Below are 21,239 nucleotides of genomic sequence, written 5' to 3' on the forward strand. Positions count from 1 at the left end.
ACTCTTTTATTTGCCTCTCCAAGGAGAACCTGTGAGCCATCTGTCTATTTGGCTGCAACTTCCTTATATCTTCAAGGTTCACTTACACTGAGAATGCCAATTTTGTTATTATTCCATCATGTCAAAATATGTTCAACCTCACTTCTAGTCAAATAGATACCAATGAAAACAATATGAAGTACCACTGCATCTATAAAACTGGCATACAAATCAAGTGGGTACATTTAAAAAATAAAGTAATATTGGCAAGATTGCAGAGAACCTGTTGGTCCAGGAATAAACAATAGTGCCAGGCATTGTGCTAAGCATTTTGACAAATATTATCCCATATGATCTTTACCATAACAACCATGTGAGGTGGGTTCCATTATTATCCTCATTTTTTTACAGTTGAGGAAACTGAAGGAGAGGTTAAGTGGCTTGTCCAGGATCACACAGATAGTAGCTGAGATCATATTTGAACTCAGATCTTCCTGATTCAAGGCCCGTACCTCTATCCACCATGCCACTAGCTACCTCTGCACATGCCTTCATTGCCAATAGAATTGAAAACCTAGAATTATTGTTGTTGGGAGCAGAGGGGGTGGTGGAAATGGAGACCAAGCTAATAAAATTTAGCAAAATCCCATCTAATATAATTCAACCAAAGTCAGGAAGCATTTAAGTGCTGCTGGCTTTGTGAAAGACACTGTGTTAGATGCTGGGGGAGAACATAAAACAGAAAAAAACCCAGTCCCTGACCACAAGATTTTCTTGGGGATATATAATACACAAACAGATAAGCTTATGCATGATTATTTGAGGAAAAAGAGACCATTATCACCTATGGAGACCAGGAAAAGTTGCCCTGTAGAGGTGTCACTGAGCTCAATCTTAGAGGAAGCCAGAAATTCATAAAGGCAGAGGTGAGAATGGACTACATTCTACAGAGTTTAAAATGAAAGGCTCAGAGGTAATGGGGAATCACTAGAGATTCTTCTGTGGCACAGGAACATGGTTTCATGTGCTCTAGGAATATTCTTTTGGCACTTTTGTGGATGATTGGCTGGGGAGGTGAGGTACTATAAGATTCGAGTCCAATTGAGAAGCAGTTGCAATAGTCCATGTGAGAAGTGACAAGTGTCTGAAGTAGAATGGTGGTCATGTAAGGAGCAGAATGATAAGGAGATAGATGCAAGAGATATTGTAAAGGTAGAATTGACAGGACTTGGCAACTGACTGGATGAAGGGAAGTAAGATAGAAGAAAGTAAAGGGTGATATTCCAAACCCTGGGTGACTAAAATGATAGTTTAGGAGACTGTTTTATAAATAGTGAGCTTGAGAGAGGCAGCTAAGTGGCGTAGTGGATAAAGCACTGGCCCTGGATTCAGGAGGACCTTAGATTAAATCCGACCTCAGACACTTGACACTGACTAGCTATGTGACCCTGGGCAAGTCATTTAACCTTCATTGCCCTGCAAAAAAAATTTATATATATATATATATATATACACACATATGTATATGTATATATATGTGTGTGTATGTATATATGTGTGTGTATGTATTTATGTATGTGTGTGTGTGTATATATATATATATTTATATATATATATATTTATATATCTTGAGATGCCTGCTGTAGAACATTTAATTAAGACAAATAGGCATTTGTTGATGGAACTCAAGAGAGTTATGAGTTATGAGTTTGGTATACCAATCTGGGAGTCATCTGCTAATTGAATTTAGGATGACATCACCAAGAGAGAAGGTAGACAAGATAAGAAGTCCCAGGACAGCACTTTAGGGGTATCCACCATTTGGAGGCAGCATGTACACATGAAAGATCCCACCTTCTGTAGGAGGTCATTCTCATCAATCTTCCATCTCTGAGATTACCTTCCATCTACTCTCTATATATCTTGTTTGTACCTAGATGTTTCCATGTTGCCTTCCCCATTAGACTATGAGCTCTTTGAGAGCAGGTGTTAGTTTTTTTACTTTTCATAAGCACCTCTAGTGCTTAGCATAGTGTCTGGCATATGACAATCATAATACTTTTTGATAGATTCTGTGACCTTTGTAAAGTTATCTTTTTTGGCCTTAGTTTCTTCATTTGTAAAATCAAGGGGGTTGAACCTCTCAGGTCCCTTCAACCTCAAGTTCTGTGATAGACTATAATTCTATCATCCTTCAGGAACTTTTCATATAATTGGAGATACTAAATATGCACAAGTGAAACAACATAGAAACAGTACAAATAGCACACATAATCATAAAATTGCACAATACAAAGGGTGTTATACTGATGTTAGTATTCAAATTAGAAGAATGGTAGGAGGTAGGTATAGATCATCAAGCCCTTCTTCTTGCAATAGGAAATCATTTGGGCCCTATTGGAAAGGAGGATATAGATAAAGATTGGCAAGGAGAAAAATGGAAGTTATCCCAATTAGTATTAAAAATTATAGGATTTTGTTTTTGGCCTGAAGGCATCTTAGATATTATTTCCTTCTAAAGACAAAGTAACTAAGGTTCACTGAGGTTAAATGATTGGCTTAAATCACACAGTCCCTGATAGATCCCAGCTAAGTGACAGTAGCAGGTTCTTTCCACTTTGCCACAATCCACAGATTATTACATTTATTCTTTTTTTTTTTTTTTTGGAGAGCTTTGAAGGGCATTGTGTAATGTACTTAATCCAATAGAAGCAGACTGGCTTGGTGAATTGGGTACTGGCCATACTGAATAGAATGATCTATTTTGAAGTCAGGAAGACTTCAATTTGAATCCTGACTCAGACACTTATTAGCTATGTGACCCTCTGGGAGTATTTTATCCTCAGTTTCCTCATATGTAAAATGAGGATAATAATAATAGCAAATCCTGAAATGCTACCTAGATGTTAATTATTATCATTATGTTCATGATGTAATGGACAGAGTTCTGAGCTTGGAGTCAGGAAGACTGTGCAAATCATTTAACCCTTCATTGCTTTAACCAGTTCACTAAGATTGCAATCCAATCTGCATGTTATTGAGAGTTCACCAGGAGAGGATTTAGCATTATAGGGAAAAACTTAAAATGGATAAAGATTTTAAATATGTTCAGTATACACTATTGCAATAACCAACAGAGTGCTACCTCTGACATTTGTGTGACCCTGGGAAAGTCATAGGACCATAAATTTAGAATTAGGGACCTCAGAGGTCATCTAGGTTAACCTCTTCTTTCCAGATGAGGAAAATGAGGCCCAGAGAGATTAACTGAATTGCCTAGGGTCAAATGCATTTAGTATCAGAACCATGTTGAATTCAGATCCTTTGAAAACTCAGATGCCTTTCCATTGTTTCATATCTAACCTTTCTTGGTCTCAGTTTTTTCATCTCTAAAATGGAAATAATGAATTATTGTGAAGATCAAATGAGATAATAAATATAAGCTACTTTGCTAAACCTTAGAAAACTATATGGATAGTAGTCAGCCATTATAATCTTAAATACATATAAATGTCAGGTGTTATTAACTGGAGAGGTGGGATTCTAGGAGAAGAAACATGGGAGCTGGTCACCTTACCTAGGGCTTAACTCAGGACATGTAATTACAAAGGCTTTGGGAAACCAAGACCCAGAAAGAAGGTGAGATGGAGGGGTGGGGTGAAAATTAGTTATGGGCGTTGCCCACCCAGCCCTAGGGCTGCGGCCACTGAACTACAACTCCCAGCATGCCCAGTAGGAACGAAGAGCCCCTCCCAGCCCAGCCCAGGCACAGACCAGCACAACCCATATGGGGAAGGCAGAGGAGCTCCGGAGGGCTACAAGTGCCTGCTTGGGTTATTGAAGGACTTCCAGCAAACGGCGGAGGACAGGAAAGCTCCAAGACTCCAAGACATTGGGAGGGGGAGGAATAAGAAGAAGAAGGTAGGCTCCTTTGGGTTTCAGGAAGCCGGATAGGTAGAGAATTTGTTTTAAAGGGGTTGAGGGGACGGGGGGAGTGTACACCGGGATGGTGCGGACAGAGAGAGCTAGGCAACGTCTGGATTCGCGTCTCTCTGGTCACCCAGGGCTCGTTTCTCCTCTCCCTTCCCATGGCTCCTGCTGTCTTTTTGCACTTAGTGGATGGAGGCAGCCCCGGCTCAGGGTGCCCGGGCAGGAAAGATGCTGCTTGTGCAGAGAGAAAGGGAGCTGGAGTGGGGGCTATTCCAGTCGTGCAGGCGCCGGGGGCGCTCGGAATAGATTTTTAGCACATTGCCACCGGAGAGGCGAAGAACGCCCACGTTGCCTCTCAGTGCCCAGTGAACCTCCTCCCCTAGGAAAGGCATTGGGGTCCGATCCCAGGATCGCTTCCTAAAGCAGTTCAACCGGACGTCCTTGGACCACGGAAATAATATTGCTTTTAATTAATGGCAAGGGCAGAGGGGGTGCAGGAAGCGCCTCCTTCCCCATTTAAGGTATAATTTCATTAGAGGGGCTCTAAGAGAGAGAGAGAGAGAGAGAGAGAGAGAGAGAGAGAGAGAGAGAGAGAGAGAGAGAGAGAGAGAGAGAGAGAGAGAGAGAGAGAGAGAGAGAGAGAGAGAGAGAGAGAGAGAGAGAGATAGTGAGAGAGAGAGAGAGAGAGAGAGAGAGAGAGAGAGAGAGAGAGAGAATGAGAGAATATGAAAGGAAGGAGTAAGCCTTTAGGTCGTCTCCTGAACGATTATTAACTTGTCCATAGAGGGAAAAGAGCTGTATAGATTACTGAGTTTAAAAGGAGTAGGTGGACTGGGCGTCTTTTTATTATACTAAAGATAAAGCAAGATTTTTCTGGGGTTTCTTTCTTTTGCTCGGGGGGGGGGGGGGGTTGGTTTTGTTGTTTTTCGGAGAGATAAGAAAGGGAAGTAAAGTGTAAGGCTTACTGTGCCTTTGTTGGAGGCAATTTTAGGGACTTTACTTAATCCAGACCATTGCTGCTTAATGAGATATTTGTGCCAGAAGGTGATCAGTTCCTCATAGCATAAGGAAGTGTGCAAGGTTTTCTCTTTTAAGCAAGGGATGAAACCGCTTGCCATTCGTTCATTTATTTGTTTTCTTGAAATGCATGGTTTGGACACTTGTTAAACAATATAAAGGTTCCAGATTGGCTGTAGTCTTCCCTGGTGGGAATGTTTGTGCATTTTCAATTGCGAATGGAGGAGAAAGTCTTGTACTAGGGGAAGCAGCATTTTAAAACAACCAAAAACTCAAACCCTTCAATAAATCACTCACAAGAAACTAAAAAAGCAGTGCTTCCCCCTCTCTGTAGTTTAACCTGTGTTGAGAATGTAAACTCTTTGTGAGAACATCCTCAGGGCATAGCACTAACCTGGCAAATAAAAGGTACTTAATAAATGCTCCTTGATTGATTAATGATTGGCTACTTGGCATTAGGTGATTATTTTGCTCCTACCTCTTCTTGGATTGATTACTGTTACAGCCACTGAATTTGAAGCTTTGTATGCTTTTGGCTGTGAGCTAAATAAGTTATTATCCTGGTATCAGAACCAAAGCAAAGAAAAAGTTGCTTGAAATCCCTGTGGTAGTAGTGCAGTTGTGTGGTATGCAGTTCTGGGAAGGCAGCTTGGAGGAGGGAAATGGATATTTTCCTGTCTAATCCAGAGATCTGGCTTTCTATCTTAGCTGACAAAGAGAGAATTGCTCAGATTCACTCTTGAGGTGTAATGAGCAGGTTTTAATGTGTGGCTAGGTGGAGGAGGTAGTAGGGTGTATTGCTTTGTGATAATGTGGAAGGTCAGGAAGCAGTGACTCCCCAGTGGTTGAAAGTACTCTAGCTCCATGCAGCAGCACAGTAGACAGTGTCAGTGCAGGGAGAATGATGCAGGCTTGAAAATGTTGGGCAAGTCGAGCAGTACTACAGGGTCATTTGATGTACCAGATGTAAGATCTGGGAAAAATAGCTGAGAAAAGGTAGCATTTGGGTTTTCATGCCATCTCTCTGAACCTCCTGGATTTCTATAGTGAATGCCTTTGTAACAGAAATCACATCTATTTGATTCATATTCAAGGAAGTGCTTTAGAGATAATTTAACACTGCATTTGTCAAAATCCAAACTAGTTCTGCACTGCAGATGGCATAAACAATGAACATTCCATTGTGTCCTACACTTCTCCTCCATTGGGTGTCAGCTACTTTCTTCATAAGGGTCCCTACCTTTCCCAGTTTGTCTTTTTCAAGAGCCCGAGTTCTTAACCTTATCTGTGTCATGGACCTCTTTGGTAGTCTGATGAATCCTATGGACCCCTTCCCAGAATGATATCTTTAAAAGCATAAAATAAAATATATAGTCTTGCTAAGGAAATCAATTAAGTTGAAAGTTATATGTACATAAATGTGTGTGTATTTGAAAGTCCACAGACCCCAGGTTAAGAAGCCCTGCTTAGAGGAAATATGTTTCTGCCTTGTTGGAGGAATTCTGTAATATAGCAGAAGCATGTCTAAGCACATAGATTTTAATTAGGGGCAGCAGTACTTTCCTAGGTACATTACAGATTTCTTCTTTCCCCTTTCCTATCATGACCTTACACTTCCTGTGCCAATTCTAATGGTTTGTCTGTACCCCGGTTCCCTGCTTTTATGCCATCTTTTTCTTTACCCCGTTAGGGAAAAATAGGTATAAAGTTGCTGAATGTTCCTGTCCCCTTTGAATAAATATTTTTAATAGAGAACTTTAGCTTCCATGTTGGGATCTTGTCTAATTCTGTTATTATTGGCAGAGATTCCAGGAGGATGTCTTAGATATGAGGCTGCTTGGGAACATCTGAATAGCTCCCATGGAGCTCCACCACCTTGCTAAGAAGAGAGGGCAGGCGGACCAGTGCAACAATCTGGACTGGAGTTTGGGGGCTCCTTCCTGTGACCACCGGCAGGTTAGAGGAGATGTAAAGTTGGCTGAAGTAGCAACCAGAGCTGCTCTCTGCTGCCAGAAGCACTGCAAATCAACACAAAGACTTATAGAGGACAATGAGACCTGCCTCCCTCCTACCATTGACTTCCTCCCTCAGAAAGATAGCATTGTTCAGACAGATGGCCACCCATCAGGATCTCTCAAGTCAGAAAAGGAGCTAATAACCACCGAAGAGAAGGCCTGCCACTGCTACGCCCAGGAACTTGAAACCTCCTTCACCTATGTCGATGAAAATGTCAACCTGGAGCATCATAGCAACAGCCTTTCTCCAGCAAAGGATGGCAACCATCAAAGAGATCCTGGCTGGGAGAACCCAAATGAATGGCCCCATGAGGCTTCCATGTCCCTTATATCTGAAGAAGATGATACAGGCTCTGAGGCCACTGCCTCGGGAAAGTCAACAGACTACGGCTTCATCAGTGCCATTTTGTTCTTGGTCACTGGTATCTTGTTGGTGATCATTTCCTATTTGGTCCCCAGGGAAGTGACTGTGGACCCCAACACCATCGCAGCCCGGGAAATGGAACGCTTGGAGAACGAGAGTGCCAGGATTGGGGCTCACCTGGATCGCTGTGTGATAGCGGGCCTCTGCCTCCTGACTCTGGGTGGTGTGGTTCTGTCCTGCTTATTGATGATGTCCATGTGGAAGGGGGAGCTATACAGGAGGAATAGGTTCGCCTCTTCCAAAGAGTCTGCAAAACTCTATGGTTCTTTCAATTTCAGGATGAAAGCTGGCACCAGTGATAACGCACCAGAATTGTCCTTAGTGGAAGAAGATGTCCTCACTGCAGACAGTTAATTGTGGCTGTGCATTTCCTCTTTTAAAAATGGCACAGAAGAGATTCCTATTACATTGAACAACATGAAGTAAGTGATGGTCCACAGGTTGAGTGTCTGCCCTAGAATTCCCTCAGAAAAAAAAAAATCAAAACAAAAACCAAGCACCATTTATTAAATACTGCTTAACACGTAATGGGGATTATTTGCCTGACAAGACAAGCTTATTTCTTAACCAATACCCACTGAGTATTTTCTTTGTGGAAATGTGTTTTTCCAAATGGGGGGGGTCAATTAAAGAAACCCAGCTTTATCATTTAAAACATTGATATGCAAATTGAACAGTAATGAACTAGTGATGAGCATCTATTTCTACTTTCACTATTGTAAGATGAAACATTTCAAAAAAAAAGATTATTACATTTTTATTTCCCTAATAGTGAATACTATTGTTATATCCCTCAGGATGCTTATCTTCACTGCTTATATATGTAGATGATTAATAATTTGCTCCATAATAAAGATGATGAGAAATAACCAAGTAGAGAACAGTACAGTGCAATGGACCAAAAATTGTACTTGGAGTCTTGAAATCCTGGGTTCAAATCTTACCTTTGACACAAAGCTATGTGACCCTGGGCAAATCTCTCAAGCTCTCAGCTTCAGTTTCCTCATCTGTAAATCAGAGATAATAATAGCACCTACCTCACAGGGTTGTTGTGAGGATCAAGTGAGATAATATATGTAAAGTGCTTTGTACAACCTAAAAGTGCTATAGAAATGTGAGCTCTTATTATTATTATTAATTAGTAAGACTGACTACATTTTCTCAGTTCTTTTCCTTCTCAATAACATTACCCATTCTGTTCATTGACCATCCAAAAATATCACAGTGTCTTTGAATTTGAAATTTTTTGAGGCTTCTCCAGATCTAGGAGGGGTTCCTAATCAGTTGAAATTATTTACCCTGCAAAAATAAAGTTTAGGGAAGAAGATCAAAGTGATAAGGATACGGATCTTCTCTCCCAGAAGTTTGAATTTTATCCACCTCTGTAGAGTTAGCAGTGTACTAGTGTCTTATTATATCTGTTCAGTGACTGCATTTGGTGATTGTATTTTAGTTTCTGAGGTATGATTTTTGCCATTATAGTGGTTTGTGGTGCATCTACAGCCAGCTGTTAGTGAGAATGGGAGAGAACCCAAACAACAGACAGCTCCTGAGGCATGCAAACATCCATCCAAATGTGAATTGGGACAGTGATTGACTCAGGGACACTTCAAAATGACAGTTCCTTGGGTTGGAAAAACTCACCCATTCCATCATAGCCAGGTTCTCATCTCTTAGCTGAACTCCATCCAGCCTCCACTCACACACTCACTTCAAGTGTCCCTGAGCTTCTTACGTTATGTTGCTTCCATATGAGTTTCTTCATGCTTTAGGACATCATCTGCTGTTGATAACAGCTGCCTGCCCCTGTTCACCAAGCCTAAGCTAGGAACCCTATGATTACAGCTGTCCTTCAGCTAGAAAATTATAATAATAATTTAAAAATCCTCTGGAAAATGTGTGATCTACACTGGTCCTTGTAGCTCACTCATGCCCTCAGAAATGAACCATATCCCCAGTCTCATCCCTTGGAAGATTTCCCTGTACCACATATCTGCCGGCCATGTACCATTGTGCACCAGCATCAAGGATTTAGCCTTTGCAAACCTTGCTATTTTCTTTGCCTTCAGAAACTACTAGCAGTGACCTTTTTGGTTTCATGACTGTCACGTCCTTCAAGAGGGCTGCAAGGAATGGGGATGGGTTGGGGCAAGGAAGTACTGATATTTTTCTCATACATAACCACAAACATTCACATAATCATTCAGGTGGTATTGGGTAAGAATGGCGTGAGGAGGACTATGGTCTTCTCTGAAATTTCTCCTACAAAACCCTCCTTGTATGACTCAGACTGGGCCTAACCTTAATTTATTGCTGTAGTGATAGATGTAGCCATGAGAGTTTCCATCTTAAATTTCATCACTTAAGCTAAGAAGTGCCAGTAAGACCATTCCCCAAACAGATTTATACTATGCAACGAAGTGGATGGTCATGATGGTTTGTAGCTGCGAGGGATATGAGTGATTGTGGCTCTGAGTATTTTGATTGTGTGTGTGACTTCAAAAGATATGTTTGTCATGGAACAGGAAAGGAAGGTGTATGTCCGTATAATGGAGATGGTATATTTATGTGTAAGTGTATGATGTGGGAGTATAAGTGTGAATGTAGGAAAGAAAGATCTAAGGAAAGAGGAAAAAACAGTATATGGGGGACTAATTAAGGTAAAAAGAATAAGGAAGGGGAAAATAACTACAAATATGGCCACAAGAAAGTAGTTGTATCCAAAATCTGAATGTCATTCTAAGCAGCTCTGTGTTGCTGCTTCAAATAAATTCTCACACACACACACACACACACACACACACACACACACACAAATGGTCCTTTTTTTGAGCCTTGCTGGTTCTGTGCTTTGTAAGCTAATTTTCCAATTATTTAACATCATGGGATTTGACTTAAAGCCTTCTTTTCAGCTGTTCAAGATACATATTTGGAGTGCTTTTGAAGGCCATGACTGTCTTAGCCATGTTGAAGACAGTGAATATTATTGATGGCGAGAAGGAAATTGTATAGTGAGTGGTAGTTCTTTGTTCTTTTTTTCTAATCACATGCTTATTTAAGTAAAGTGTGGATCAACTGATTCCTTGTGACAAATTTTTTGTTTTTGTTCATCTGGGAAAGAAGTTTGTTAAGGTGCTAGCTAGAAAAAAGTTCATTGCCATGAGGCCAAAATTTCATCTTAGGAGGTCAGGAATCAGGCTTGTAAGTGGTTTCCAAGACCCTTTTCAGTGTCTCTAAAGTTCATGTCGAAAAAGGTTAAAACTTGATTAATCTTGACATTATTGCCAAATCAGATCTGTAAATAAGGACAAAGAGAATTTAGAAAATAAGCCCAAAGCACTCAGGAAAAGTGAAATATTTTTCTAATTCAGTTCACTTATTAAGTGCCTTTGGTGTTATATGAGGCATTGTGCTGGATAGTAGATATAGGAAGACAATAATGTAACAGTACTTGTTCCCTTCAAGAAATCATATAGTTCGGGGCAGCTAGGTGGTGTAGTGGATAAAGCACCGGCCCTGGATTCAGGAGTACCTGAGTTCATATCCTTCCTCAGACACTTGACACATACTAGCTGTGTGACCCTGGGCAAGTCACTTAACACCAATTGCCTCACCAAAAAAAAAAAAAAAAAGATACCCTATAGTTCAAAGATTATCAAACTTTTTGGTCTGATCACTCCTTTAGACCATTAAAAATTACTGAAGATTCCCCAGAGTTCTTATTTATGTGAATTGATATTTACTTTGCTAGAAAGTAAAATGTCTTAATATTATGATGAAAGTGGTTTTGACTTTGCAGATGCTCTTAAAGGGTCTCTGTGACTCCTGGGGGTTTGAGAATTGCTGATCCGGTCTAACTCCATGATTTTCACATGAGAAATTGAAGCTCAATGAAGTTGTGACTATGCCAAGGTCATCATTTCTTCTTTGCCCAGCATTTTAAAAACAAAACTTAACATGTTTTTCCAATTACATTTTTATTTTGTAAAATTTCAACTATATCGTTTCATATTTGCCTGTATAGAAAGCATTTCAAAGACATTTCATTCCCATCCAGAAATCTGGTATTTAAGATCTTGTCTGCAAAATGTCAGAACTTCAGGGCAGGAAGTGATAAGTTCAGTCAATCACTGGTATGTTTTATTTAGCTCATGTACATAAAACATTTGGATAATTCAATGCATTTTTTCATTTTTCCATATATTTCTGTGTAGCTGTAACCTCAGTTATGATTACATAAAGAAGGCATGAAGTATTCTTTTTTTTTTTTTTTGCAGGGCATTGGGGGATATGTGACTTGCCCAGGGTCACACAGCTAGTAAGTGTCAAGTGTCTGAGGCTGGATTTGAACTCAGGTACTCCTAAATCTAGGGCCGGTGCTTTATCCACTGCGCGATCTAGCTGCCCTCTTGCATGAAGTATTCTTAAAGTCCAGCAATAAACTCATATTTAGCAGCTACTGTGGGCCAGGTACTGTACTAAGGATCAGGGATACAAATGTGGAAAAGAAAGACAGTCCTACCCTTGAAAAGCTTATGATTAAAGTAAAAACTATAATAGCTTCTTATGTCACTATTCCAGGTCACTGACAAAAAAGACTCATTGAAAACTACATTTTGTACTTGGGTCAGAACAGGTACAAGGTAAGGGCATCATAGAGGCAACAACCATCATTTTGGTGCTGGACCTTTTTTATGGATATTTATATCCTTGTAATTTGACACTGTCATCAGAGCAATTATTATCTACTTGGTTTGTCTTTCTATCCAGGAAGACACAATTTCCCCCACAATGTTATTCCCTGATTCCAGACTTTCAGAAACCAGATGTCGAAGACATTGTTCTTTCTTTATTATTTTTTGTTTTTTTTGTTTTTTTTGCGGGCAATGGGGGGGTTAAGTGACTTGCCCAGGGTCACACAGCTAGTAAGTGTCTGAGGCCGGATTTGAACTCAGGTACTCATGAATCCAAGGCTGGTACTTTATCCACTACGCCACCTAGCCGCCCCCATTGTTCTTTCTTAAAGAGTTATCAGTATATACTTCAGCAAGGCAGCCTGAAAGTTCATAAACCAAAGCAATCCAAAGGGAACATTCCTGGGAATTCATTTCTACTGATGGACATTGTCAGTCTTTTTTTTTTTTTTTTTTTGGTTCCCAAATAGAGGTAGAGGATTTCTATGTATTTAATACCCTGTGTACAAACTGTGATTCTTAGCGATTCTTCGTTTGCCAACAATGCACATACAGAATGTGCTCTGTGTTTCCCAAGAGAAGGTAGGAAAAAGGTTCAGTCTTTATAATCGGAAATAAGATATCCTCCAATACTGAGTGTAAACTCAAAAAACTTTGAGCTGATGAGGTATATGCCACCTTGTAAAATTTCCTGGAACTCAGATTCTTTGTTTTGGGGTTCCTCTTATTCCATAGGCATTCAATGAAGGCATTTCTGGTGGCCGGGTTTGTACTTGTTCCCCAAAGGCTACTTTTACTTTCCCCTCCCTAACCCCCTCTTCCACCAGTTCACTGACCTAATAGCCCTTTGTACATTTCTTAGGTGCTGGCCATTAGAATTCCTCCTTTGTCAGCGGAAAATATCAGATCTCCTCTTTTTTCACAGACTCTTCTTTGTTATAAGGATTATTCTCATATGATAATGCCAGCTCAGAAGGCAGGTGAAGAACTACTTTAGGCAGGCAGGCTGTCCTTCCAGGTTCATTTTTTACTTTCCTCAAATCCATTAGGGAAGAATCTAACTGAACAAAAGGGCACAGTGCTATCTGACTAACCTGACGCAGCCTCCAGAGCCAAATGACTAGACTTGTCTACCTATGTGCTTGTAAAGGACAAAATTCCCAGGCAGCAACATTGGAACCTGCCTGCTTTGATCTTTCATGTGAATAATCTGAGTGGCACGGCAGCTTCTATTCGGATTGTGTAACATTAAAACAAAGCTTTGGTATCAATGTGGGATGAAGGTTTTTGTCAATCAAGGTCAAATTCCATTGCAACAAACAGTACTGTACTACAATAGGAATGTTGTATGACCAAAAAAGAAAAAGCACACACACACACACACACACACACACACACACACACACACACACGCTTTCAAGCTCTAGCCAATGGTTGGGTTTAGCACAACCCAATTCCATTTCAACAAAGGTATTTCTGCAGTCCCTTAAAAGTTCATTGTAATGGGATTTGCCCTCTATCTGGATCAAGCATAGGGACTATGAAATCTAGTGCTCTTTTTCTCTAGAAGTTTCAAGAGAAAGGGCCTTAACAAATTTCTTTCCTGAAGCTGATTTTTAGCTATATAAGTTCATAAGTTGGAGATTCCTATTTTGCCAACTTTAATGGGCACAAAGGCTAGAAAGTGCTTTGTCTGAAGAGAGAGCTCTTCACACTGCAGTTGATTTTAATTAGAAAAAGTGGGATCTGATATGGGAGCCGTGTCAATTCTTACATTAAATTTACAAGATACCATTTTCAGGAAGAGAATGAGTTGAGTGAGGTATGTGTGGGTGTGCTCACACATGGGCGTGTGTGTGTGTGTGTGTGTGTGTGTGTGTGTGTGTGTGTGTACACAGGTGTATCTATGGATTTGGGCAGAATAATTTTCTTGTGAGAATCATGGTAAGCCTTAAGCCTAACTTTAAGAACAAAAGGAAAAAAAAAACTAGAAGGTTATAGGCTAGCAGCAAACTAAAAGGTTCTAGATGCTTCATAGAAGCCTTTGTCCTTTGACCTGTATGAAGGGGCTTTTGGAATCCATTGACATATAAAACATCTTAATTAATAAGTCTGTTTTGCATATTTATTAGCCCTGTGAAAGTGCATTTTTTTAACCTCTCAATTTTAGGCGTGTTGCAAGTTTCTTGTATGTTTTGAAACAGATTAAATTTAATATGGGCCGTTCTCTTATTTTAGGAAACATGGAAGCTCCTCTTTAAAGAACAGCCAGCTTTGTTTTTCTCACTGCCATTCCAAGGCCTTTCTTGCCAGAACTAGACCTGAATTCATTCTTATCCCACTCCCAGAAAACAGTGATGGATTATTGCTGTTTTAAATATGTTTACAGCTTTTAATGTTTGTTGTTTTCCTAATACTTATGCCTATAATAATAACTATTCACCAAACAAAAAATATCCCTTATTTGATTTTGTAAGTATAAATTTTGAATTGGTAGAGGATTGCTACTATGGTCAGTGAACTTTTTCCTTGATTCATTTGATGCCTTATGACAGTAATTGTGTTCCATACCATTGTAAAATAAATTTATTTATGAAGACATTTTGTTGTGCTTATTATCTTTTAAAATTCAAGTTGTAGAGACCATTTTCATTTTTCATTTTTTGAAGTGGCACACCAAATTAAATACAGAAATGATTTCTAATATGTTGTTCAGTTGTTTAAGTCACGTCTAACTTTTTGTGATCCGATTTGGGGTTTTCTTGGCAAAGATACAAGAGTAGTTGGCCATTTTCTTCTCCAGTTAATTTAACAGATGAGGAAAGTGAGGCAAATAGGGTTAAGTGACTTACCCAGGGTCACATAGCTGGTAAGTGTCTGAGGCCAGATTCTAACTCAAGAAAATTGCTCTAGGCCTGGCATTCTGTTCACTATGCCATCTGGCTTCCCTTTCTTGTATGTACCCACCTCTGAATCTAGGTATAATACCTCGCCATACCCCTACCACATTGAACAACTTTAGGTATGCACTTAAATTTTTTTCAATTACATTAAGGGATAAAATAATTTTTGAACTCTATAAATTCCCCAGTGTCACATTTATAACATGCTTTATGTAAAATAGAATATGCCATATTGATATGTTTTAGTATACTTAAGAAATGTTCAAGTGAGAAACAAATATCAAATTAATTTTGCTTCTACTCTTAGAGTTGCTTTTCTATACTTTTCATCTCTGTGTCATATTCAAAGGTTGTATCACTATATGTACTATCGAGGGGAATTTTTTTCTACCTTATGCATAAATTCTGTCAAGGTCAAGAATTCTGAAAAGACAAAAAAAGTTTGAGGATTGACAATTAATATTATACCAGTTTCATTCTTTTCCCATATAGGCCAAATATCTCGAATCAGAATTATTTCTATTTTAATATAATTAGCTTGTGTTTGAAAATATTACCTAAATGGATGTTAATATCTATGTTTGTGTGTATGTGTGTATATATACATATATGTGTATGTATGTATGTGTATATGTATATATATATATATATAAACAGAAAGACAGAGTCAGCATAAGTTCTGCAATTTATAGTCCTATAAAGTTACTAGAAAAGTGATAATAAACTGAATTGTGAGACCAGCCAGTCAGTCAATAAACATTTATTAAGCACCCACAATGTTTCAGGCACTGCACTAAGCATTAGACAGTATGTGTCAGAGCTGGGACTTGAACCTGGTCTTCTTGGTATTTGTGCCAGCTCTCCCTTTTTAAAAAATTTTCTTTTAGGGCAGCTAGGTGGCACAGTGGATAAAACACCTGTCCTGGATTCAGGAGGACCTGAGTTCAAATCTGGTCTCAGACACTTGACACTTGATAGCTGTGTGACCCTGGGCAAATCACTTAACCTCCATTGCCCTGAAAAAAAAATTCTTTTAAAGGACTTGGTAATTAGGTCTATAGGAAAAAAATGCATACTTTGGATTCCCATGAAAAGTAGTCAAATACAATAAATTTCCAGTAGCTAGTCACTGAAAATACTGGTAATACATCCTAAAAAAGAGACAGCTATTGTCATTACAATTCACTTAAATTTCAGCTACAATATTTTGTTTGCAGACTTTATTGGTGTTTGTGAAGTCTCTCTCTCTCCTGGCACAGTGGATAAAGAGCCAGGCTTGGAGTCAGGAGGACCTGAGTTCAAATCTGGCCTCAGACACTTGCTAGCTGTGTGACCCTGGGCAAGTCACTTAATCATTGTTTGCTTCAGTTTTCTCATATGTAAAATGGGGATAGTAATAGCATCTACTTTCCAAGGTTGTGAAGATCCAATGAAATAATTGTAAGGCACAGCGCCTAGGGCATAGTAAACACAATGTAAATTTTAGCTATTACCTTATCCTTTTTTTTTGCTTTTTAAAGCAAATGTTCATAAATCATAGATTCTGAAGTTTTCAGATAGTGGAGACTTTACAGAAAGATGGGATTAAGAAATGCGGGAAATTTTGTGTTTCCTTTGTAGGTGAAGAGGTGGAACACATAAAAATGAAGTAACAGGAGTGTTAATTAACTGAGAAAAGAAACATCTGTTAAAAATAAAAAGGATCTTGCACCATTGATTTACTTTCAGAAAAAAAAATAAAAAGGAAAAGGTAGGGAAGAGGTAGAGGGGTAAAGATTCTCAGAAAAATGAAACCAAACTAAGACTGTAAACACTAGCAGCCTTTCCACCCTTGGCTCCCACTAGTGGAGGGCAGACCCATCTCAACTCACACTGATGCCTCCTGCACACTTTTTGTTTTTTGTTTTGTTTTTGTTTTTTTGGCAGGGCAATGAGGGTTAAGTGACTTGCCCAGGGTCACACAGATAGTAAGTGTCAAGTGTCACCAAATTTGAACTCAGGTCCTCCTGAATCCAGGGCTGGTGCTTTATCCACTGTGCCACCTAGCTGCCTGCCTATACACTTTTACATGGATACACCACACTATAGTTTTTGGCTTCTGATCAAGTGTGCTACCCTTACAGCTCACAGGTTAAGGGAGCTAGGAATGAAGTCAGTGAGTGTTTGCTTTCCCAGTATTCCTTACAGGACAGGCACAGCATCCTTGTTTGGAATAACAAATCTACACAAGCAAAGTGATCTCTAGGGATGCTTTTTAAGTTCTAGGGATGCCTAATCTATCGAGATCATAGGTAGATGAGATATAAATTGTCAGAGATATAAATTGTCTCAGCAATTAAATTGAGACACTTTCAGATGGATGGATAAAGAGATAACATACAAATGTACATAGAAAGATACATATATACATGTATGGATGATAGATATTTGATAGGTAGATACATAATAGATACATATATGGATGGATGATAGATGATAGGTAGATAGGTAAATGATAGATGGATAGATAGATGATAGATAAATGGTAGAGCATTTATCAAGGCATTTTGCTAAGCACTGGGGACCACCCTCAGGAGCATTTATCAAGGCATTTTGCTAAGCACTGGGGACCACCCTCAGGAGCTTCTGTTCTGTTTTTTTTGTTTGTTTGTTTTTGCAGGCAATGGGGGTTAAGTGACTTGCCCATGGTCACACAGCTAGTAAGTGTCAAGTGTCTGAGGCCTGATTTGAACTTAGGTACTCCTGAATCCAGGGCCGGTGCTTTAACCACTGCGCCATCTAGCTACCCCTGGAGCTTCTGTTCTAAAGAAAGACACGGTTAGGAGAGCTGAAGAGTGAGGTGGGCAGAAGGTGTACATGATGTGGAGCTGGCTGGAGGTGTCCTGGAGGTCTGGTTCTTGGTAAGATCCAAGTAAAAACTCACCTATCAGAAACCTGGATCCCCAAGGGGGTAAAGTCCAAGGCTCTAGTGGAAGGAGCATTGAGGATCATGCATGAAATTCAGGCAGCATAGTGGGGAGATGTAAACCATTAGGTTAATATTGGCCAAAGAAATTAATTCGTATAGAACCAGTTAATTTGGTGTAATTTAGCATAGAATCCACATCTACCATAGTAGTAGTAGTTCCCAACAAGAAGTAAATCATTCAGACATTTTTTTACATAATGAAAGCTAACATAAACTAATACAATACTTTTAAAATAAAAACAATTGTCTTCCAATCAAACTCCATATCTTCATGAAAAAAACTTTTAAATGCTACTCAGTTCCAAAGGGTAAAGATGGAACTATGAATTAGGAAAACAGTTAATATTTGAATAAAATATTTCCTTTAATAAACAAATGAGAGAAATCCTTTCCTTGTAATCAATTTGTTTTTTCTTTGGAAGTACTAATAGTTAAAGCTCTCTTCAGCTTTTCTTCTTTACTGCCTCTTACCAAAAGACATGTCCACTTTATTTTTGTATTTCATTTAACCATATACTAATTCTGCCATCATTCAACCAAATTAGTATAACTAACTGCTTTGTAATACAAATAACCTTGAACACACTTCCTAACATTTCAGTTCAAATTGCTTTTGTTTGGCCTTCATTTAAAAAATACATATACACATTTAAAAAATACATATAGACACACATATACATATTATGTGTATATATGTACACTCAGAGATTCATTTTACATACAATGTATTGTGTGTCTACACACTCTCTGTCTCCATCTGTATCTGTCTCTGTTTCAGTTTCTGTCTCTGTCTCTCTCACTTAGGAGGGAAGCCTTTATATAGTACTTTAAGGTTTACAAAGTATAATCTGGGGTAGGTAGTGCTGGTGTTATCTCCATTTGGATTAGGAAACTGGCTCAGAGATTTGTCCATGGTCCAATAATCCATTTCAGAGCTAGGATTTGAACGCACATGCCGTGTGCTTTCCACCAACATCATACTGCCTCTCAAGGACTTTCCCCTGAACTTCAGGCTTAAAACAGAGCAGGGCCCTGAAGATGAATGGTCAGGAAGAACAGAGGTTCAACCCAAAGGCAAACAATGCCTGACTTCTACTGTTGCCTCTTGAAATGCAGATATTCTTGGGAGAGTCGTACTTTTAGCTCTAATCAAATATAGTAATAGCTTTAATTTTCAGTTAATTATAGATTAGCTAGCAGGGGGCCCAGAGGCAGGTGCCTGAAGTGGAAGGGAAGCAGGAGGGAGGGAAGGGATGCTGAAAGGGAAAAGAAGGAATAGGTCTGGCAACCACACCTTCCTCTTCCACATCTCTAGGCATTGTCCAACTACAAGTGACATTGTAGGTTTTAGTCCCAGTTCTCCCATGGATGACTTGAGCAAGTCCATGGCGTGTTATGCCATAACCCACACAATGATGGCAAATTTAATATTTACTCTAGTACTTTCCTAGGTTATTCCCATCCCTCCATTCCCTTGTACCTTCTAGAACCTTCCTGCAATTAATAATTTTTCTAACTAGAATTATTTTTCCCAAGTGTGTTAAACTTTCTCACGGTTGAATCTCAATTTATTTTCTACACAGCTTTTTCATTTTCTTAAATCTTTTTATCCTCATTAGTGTTTCCAATATAGTACTTCCTAGCTTAATCTGCATTTCAATTAACATCCTTTTTTGTTTTTTTTAGAATGTATTAAGAATAACTAAAAAAAGACCTACATATAATAACCTTGATAACTAATGAAAAGAAATTAATTATGAAAACAAAATTATTAAGAATTTACAATGTGGAGGGTTCCAACAATAATAAACTACTCATTTTTGTATCCCTGCAACCTAGCACACTGTCCTGTACATAATGCTAAATGACTGAATATAGGACCGAAGAGCAAAAAGGTAAATGCAACACCATGAAAGTGTGGCTATAATAGTGTCTCTCCCATACACCCCTTATCTTCTTTGATTCTCCACAGGCCCTTTAGCATTTTTACTGGTTGTCTCCTATGCCTCAAATTCTCTCCTTTGTCATTTCCATCTCACTGCCTTCCCTCTGAGATTATATCCATTTTACCCTGTATATATGTTGTTTGTACATAGCTTCTTGTGTTGTTTCCCTCACCAGATTATTAGTCCTTTGAGAAGAGGAACCAGATTTTTTTGTTTTGTTTTGTTTTCCTTTGTATCCTCAGTGCTTAGCAGAGTGCCTAGAAACCAGCTCAGAAATTTGTCCAACTTATTGTTGGACCATGGACAAATCTCTGAGCTGGTGCTTCATATATGCTTGTTGACTTGACTTTCTCCCTCTAGTTACTTTCCCTTTTTCCTTCTTTCATTGTCAGATTTCCAAACTGGTTCTCTCCCTCTGCTTCTTCTATTTCGTTACCATCCACTTCCTTCTGTCATCTGGGTTCCATACTTATCCTCTGCTGAAACTGCTCTCTGGTTAGCAGTGAGTTCTCTACTGGCCAATCCAGGGAGCTTTTATCTGTCCTTCCCCATTCTTCCCTCAAGACTCAGCAAAAATCCTGTCTTCTGCAGGAAATCTTTTTTCATCCACCCAGCTACTAATACTTACCTTCTGAGATGACTGTCCTTCTACTCTGTATATAGCTTATATGTACAAAAATGTTGGCATTAGAATGTGAACACTTTGATAACAAGGACCCATTTCCCCCTTTCTTTGTTTCCCCAGTACTTAGTATAATGCCTCACACATTGGGTGTTTAGTAAATGCATATTACTGACTGACTCCCCTTATATTCTTTTTTCCTATTGCCAATGATTCTGTTAACCTCCTCTTCCTTATTCAAGGTGCCTTCTCTTGGTTTCTGTACTCTTTTTGTTCTTCAGTCTTTCATTCATATCCAACTCTTCGTAACCCCATTTTGGGTTTTCTTGGGAAAGATACTGAAGTGGTTTGCCATTTCCTACTCCAGCTCAGAATGGATACATATGAGGAAATTGAGGCAAAGAGGATTAAATGACTTTCCCAGGGTCACGCAGCTAGTAAATGTGTGAAGCCAGATTTGAATTTAGGAAGATGAGTCTTCCTGACCCAAGGCCCAGCACGCTAATTCATTGTGTCATCTTACTGCTTAAAAAAAAAAAAAAACCAAAAAACTTATTTACTTACTATGTACTAAGTACTATAATAAGCAATGGCAATATCTGTAGCTTTAGATTATTCTTAATTTTTTTCCTTCATTGCTTCATGTTTCTTCTTGGATGGTTCCTCTTCTTTCTCATACTTCCTAACCTGAGATTTTTTCCCAAGGCCCAATCCTTATGAAAGTAATTCATTTCCATATCT

General features: G+C 39.0%; 1 protein-coding gene across 2 annotated transcripts; it reads left to right on the top strand.

Annotated features, from left to right (window-relative positions):
- Nucleotides 1-3,759: 3,759 nt before the first annotated feature.
- TMEM74 (transmembrane protein 74) lies at nt 3,760-14,648 on the top strand. 2 transcript variants are annotated; one of them, XR_006354091.1, is made up of 3 exons: nt 3,760-3,900; nt 6,730-7,787; nt 14,298-14,648. XR_006354091.1 is itself a non-coding variant. In XM_043976230.1 (2 exons), exon 2 carries the CDS (start codon nt 6,787-6,789, stop codon nt 7,717-7,719), a length of 933 nt encoding a protein of 310 aa, XP_043832165.1. In that variant the 5' UTR covers nt 3,760-3,900; nt 6,730-6,786; the 3' UTR covers nt 7,720-8,392. The 2 variants fall into 2 exon arrangements, 1 of the variants encoding a protein (XP_043832165.1); XM_043976230.1 differs by lacking the exon at nt 14,298-14,648 and having other exon boundaries at nt 6,730-8,392.
- The last annotated feature ends 6,591 nt before the right edge of the window (nt 14,649-21,239 follow it).

Source organism: Dromiciops gliroides, chromosome 1, assembly GCF_019393635.1.
Source record: "Dromiciops gliroides isolate mDroGli1 chromosome 1, mDroGli1.pri, whole genome shotgun sequence".
NCBI lineage: Eukaryota > Metazoa > Chordata > Mammalia > Microbiotheria > Microbiotheriidae > Dromiciops > Dromiciops gliroides.

Excerpts from the sequence above, each read along its gene's own strand:
- TMEM74 (XM_043976230.1), top strand. The coding sequence starts at position 6,787 with ATGGAGCTCCACCACCTTGCTAAGAAGAGAGGGCAGGCGGACCAGTGC.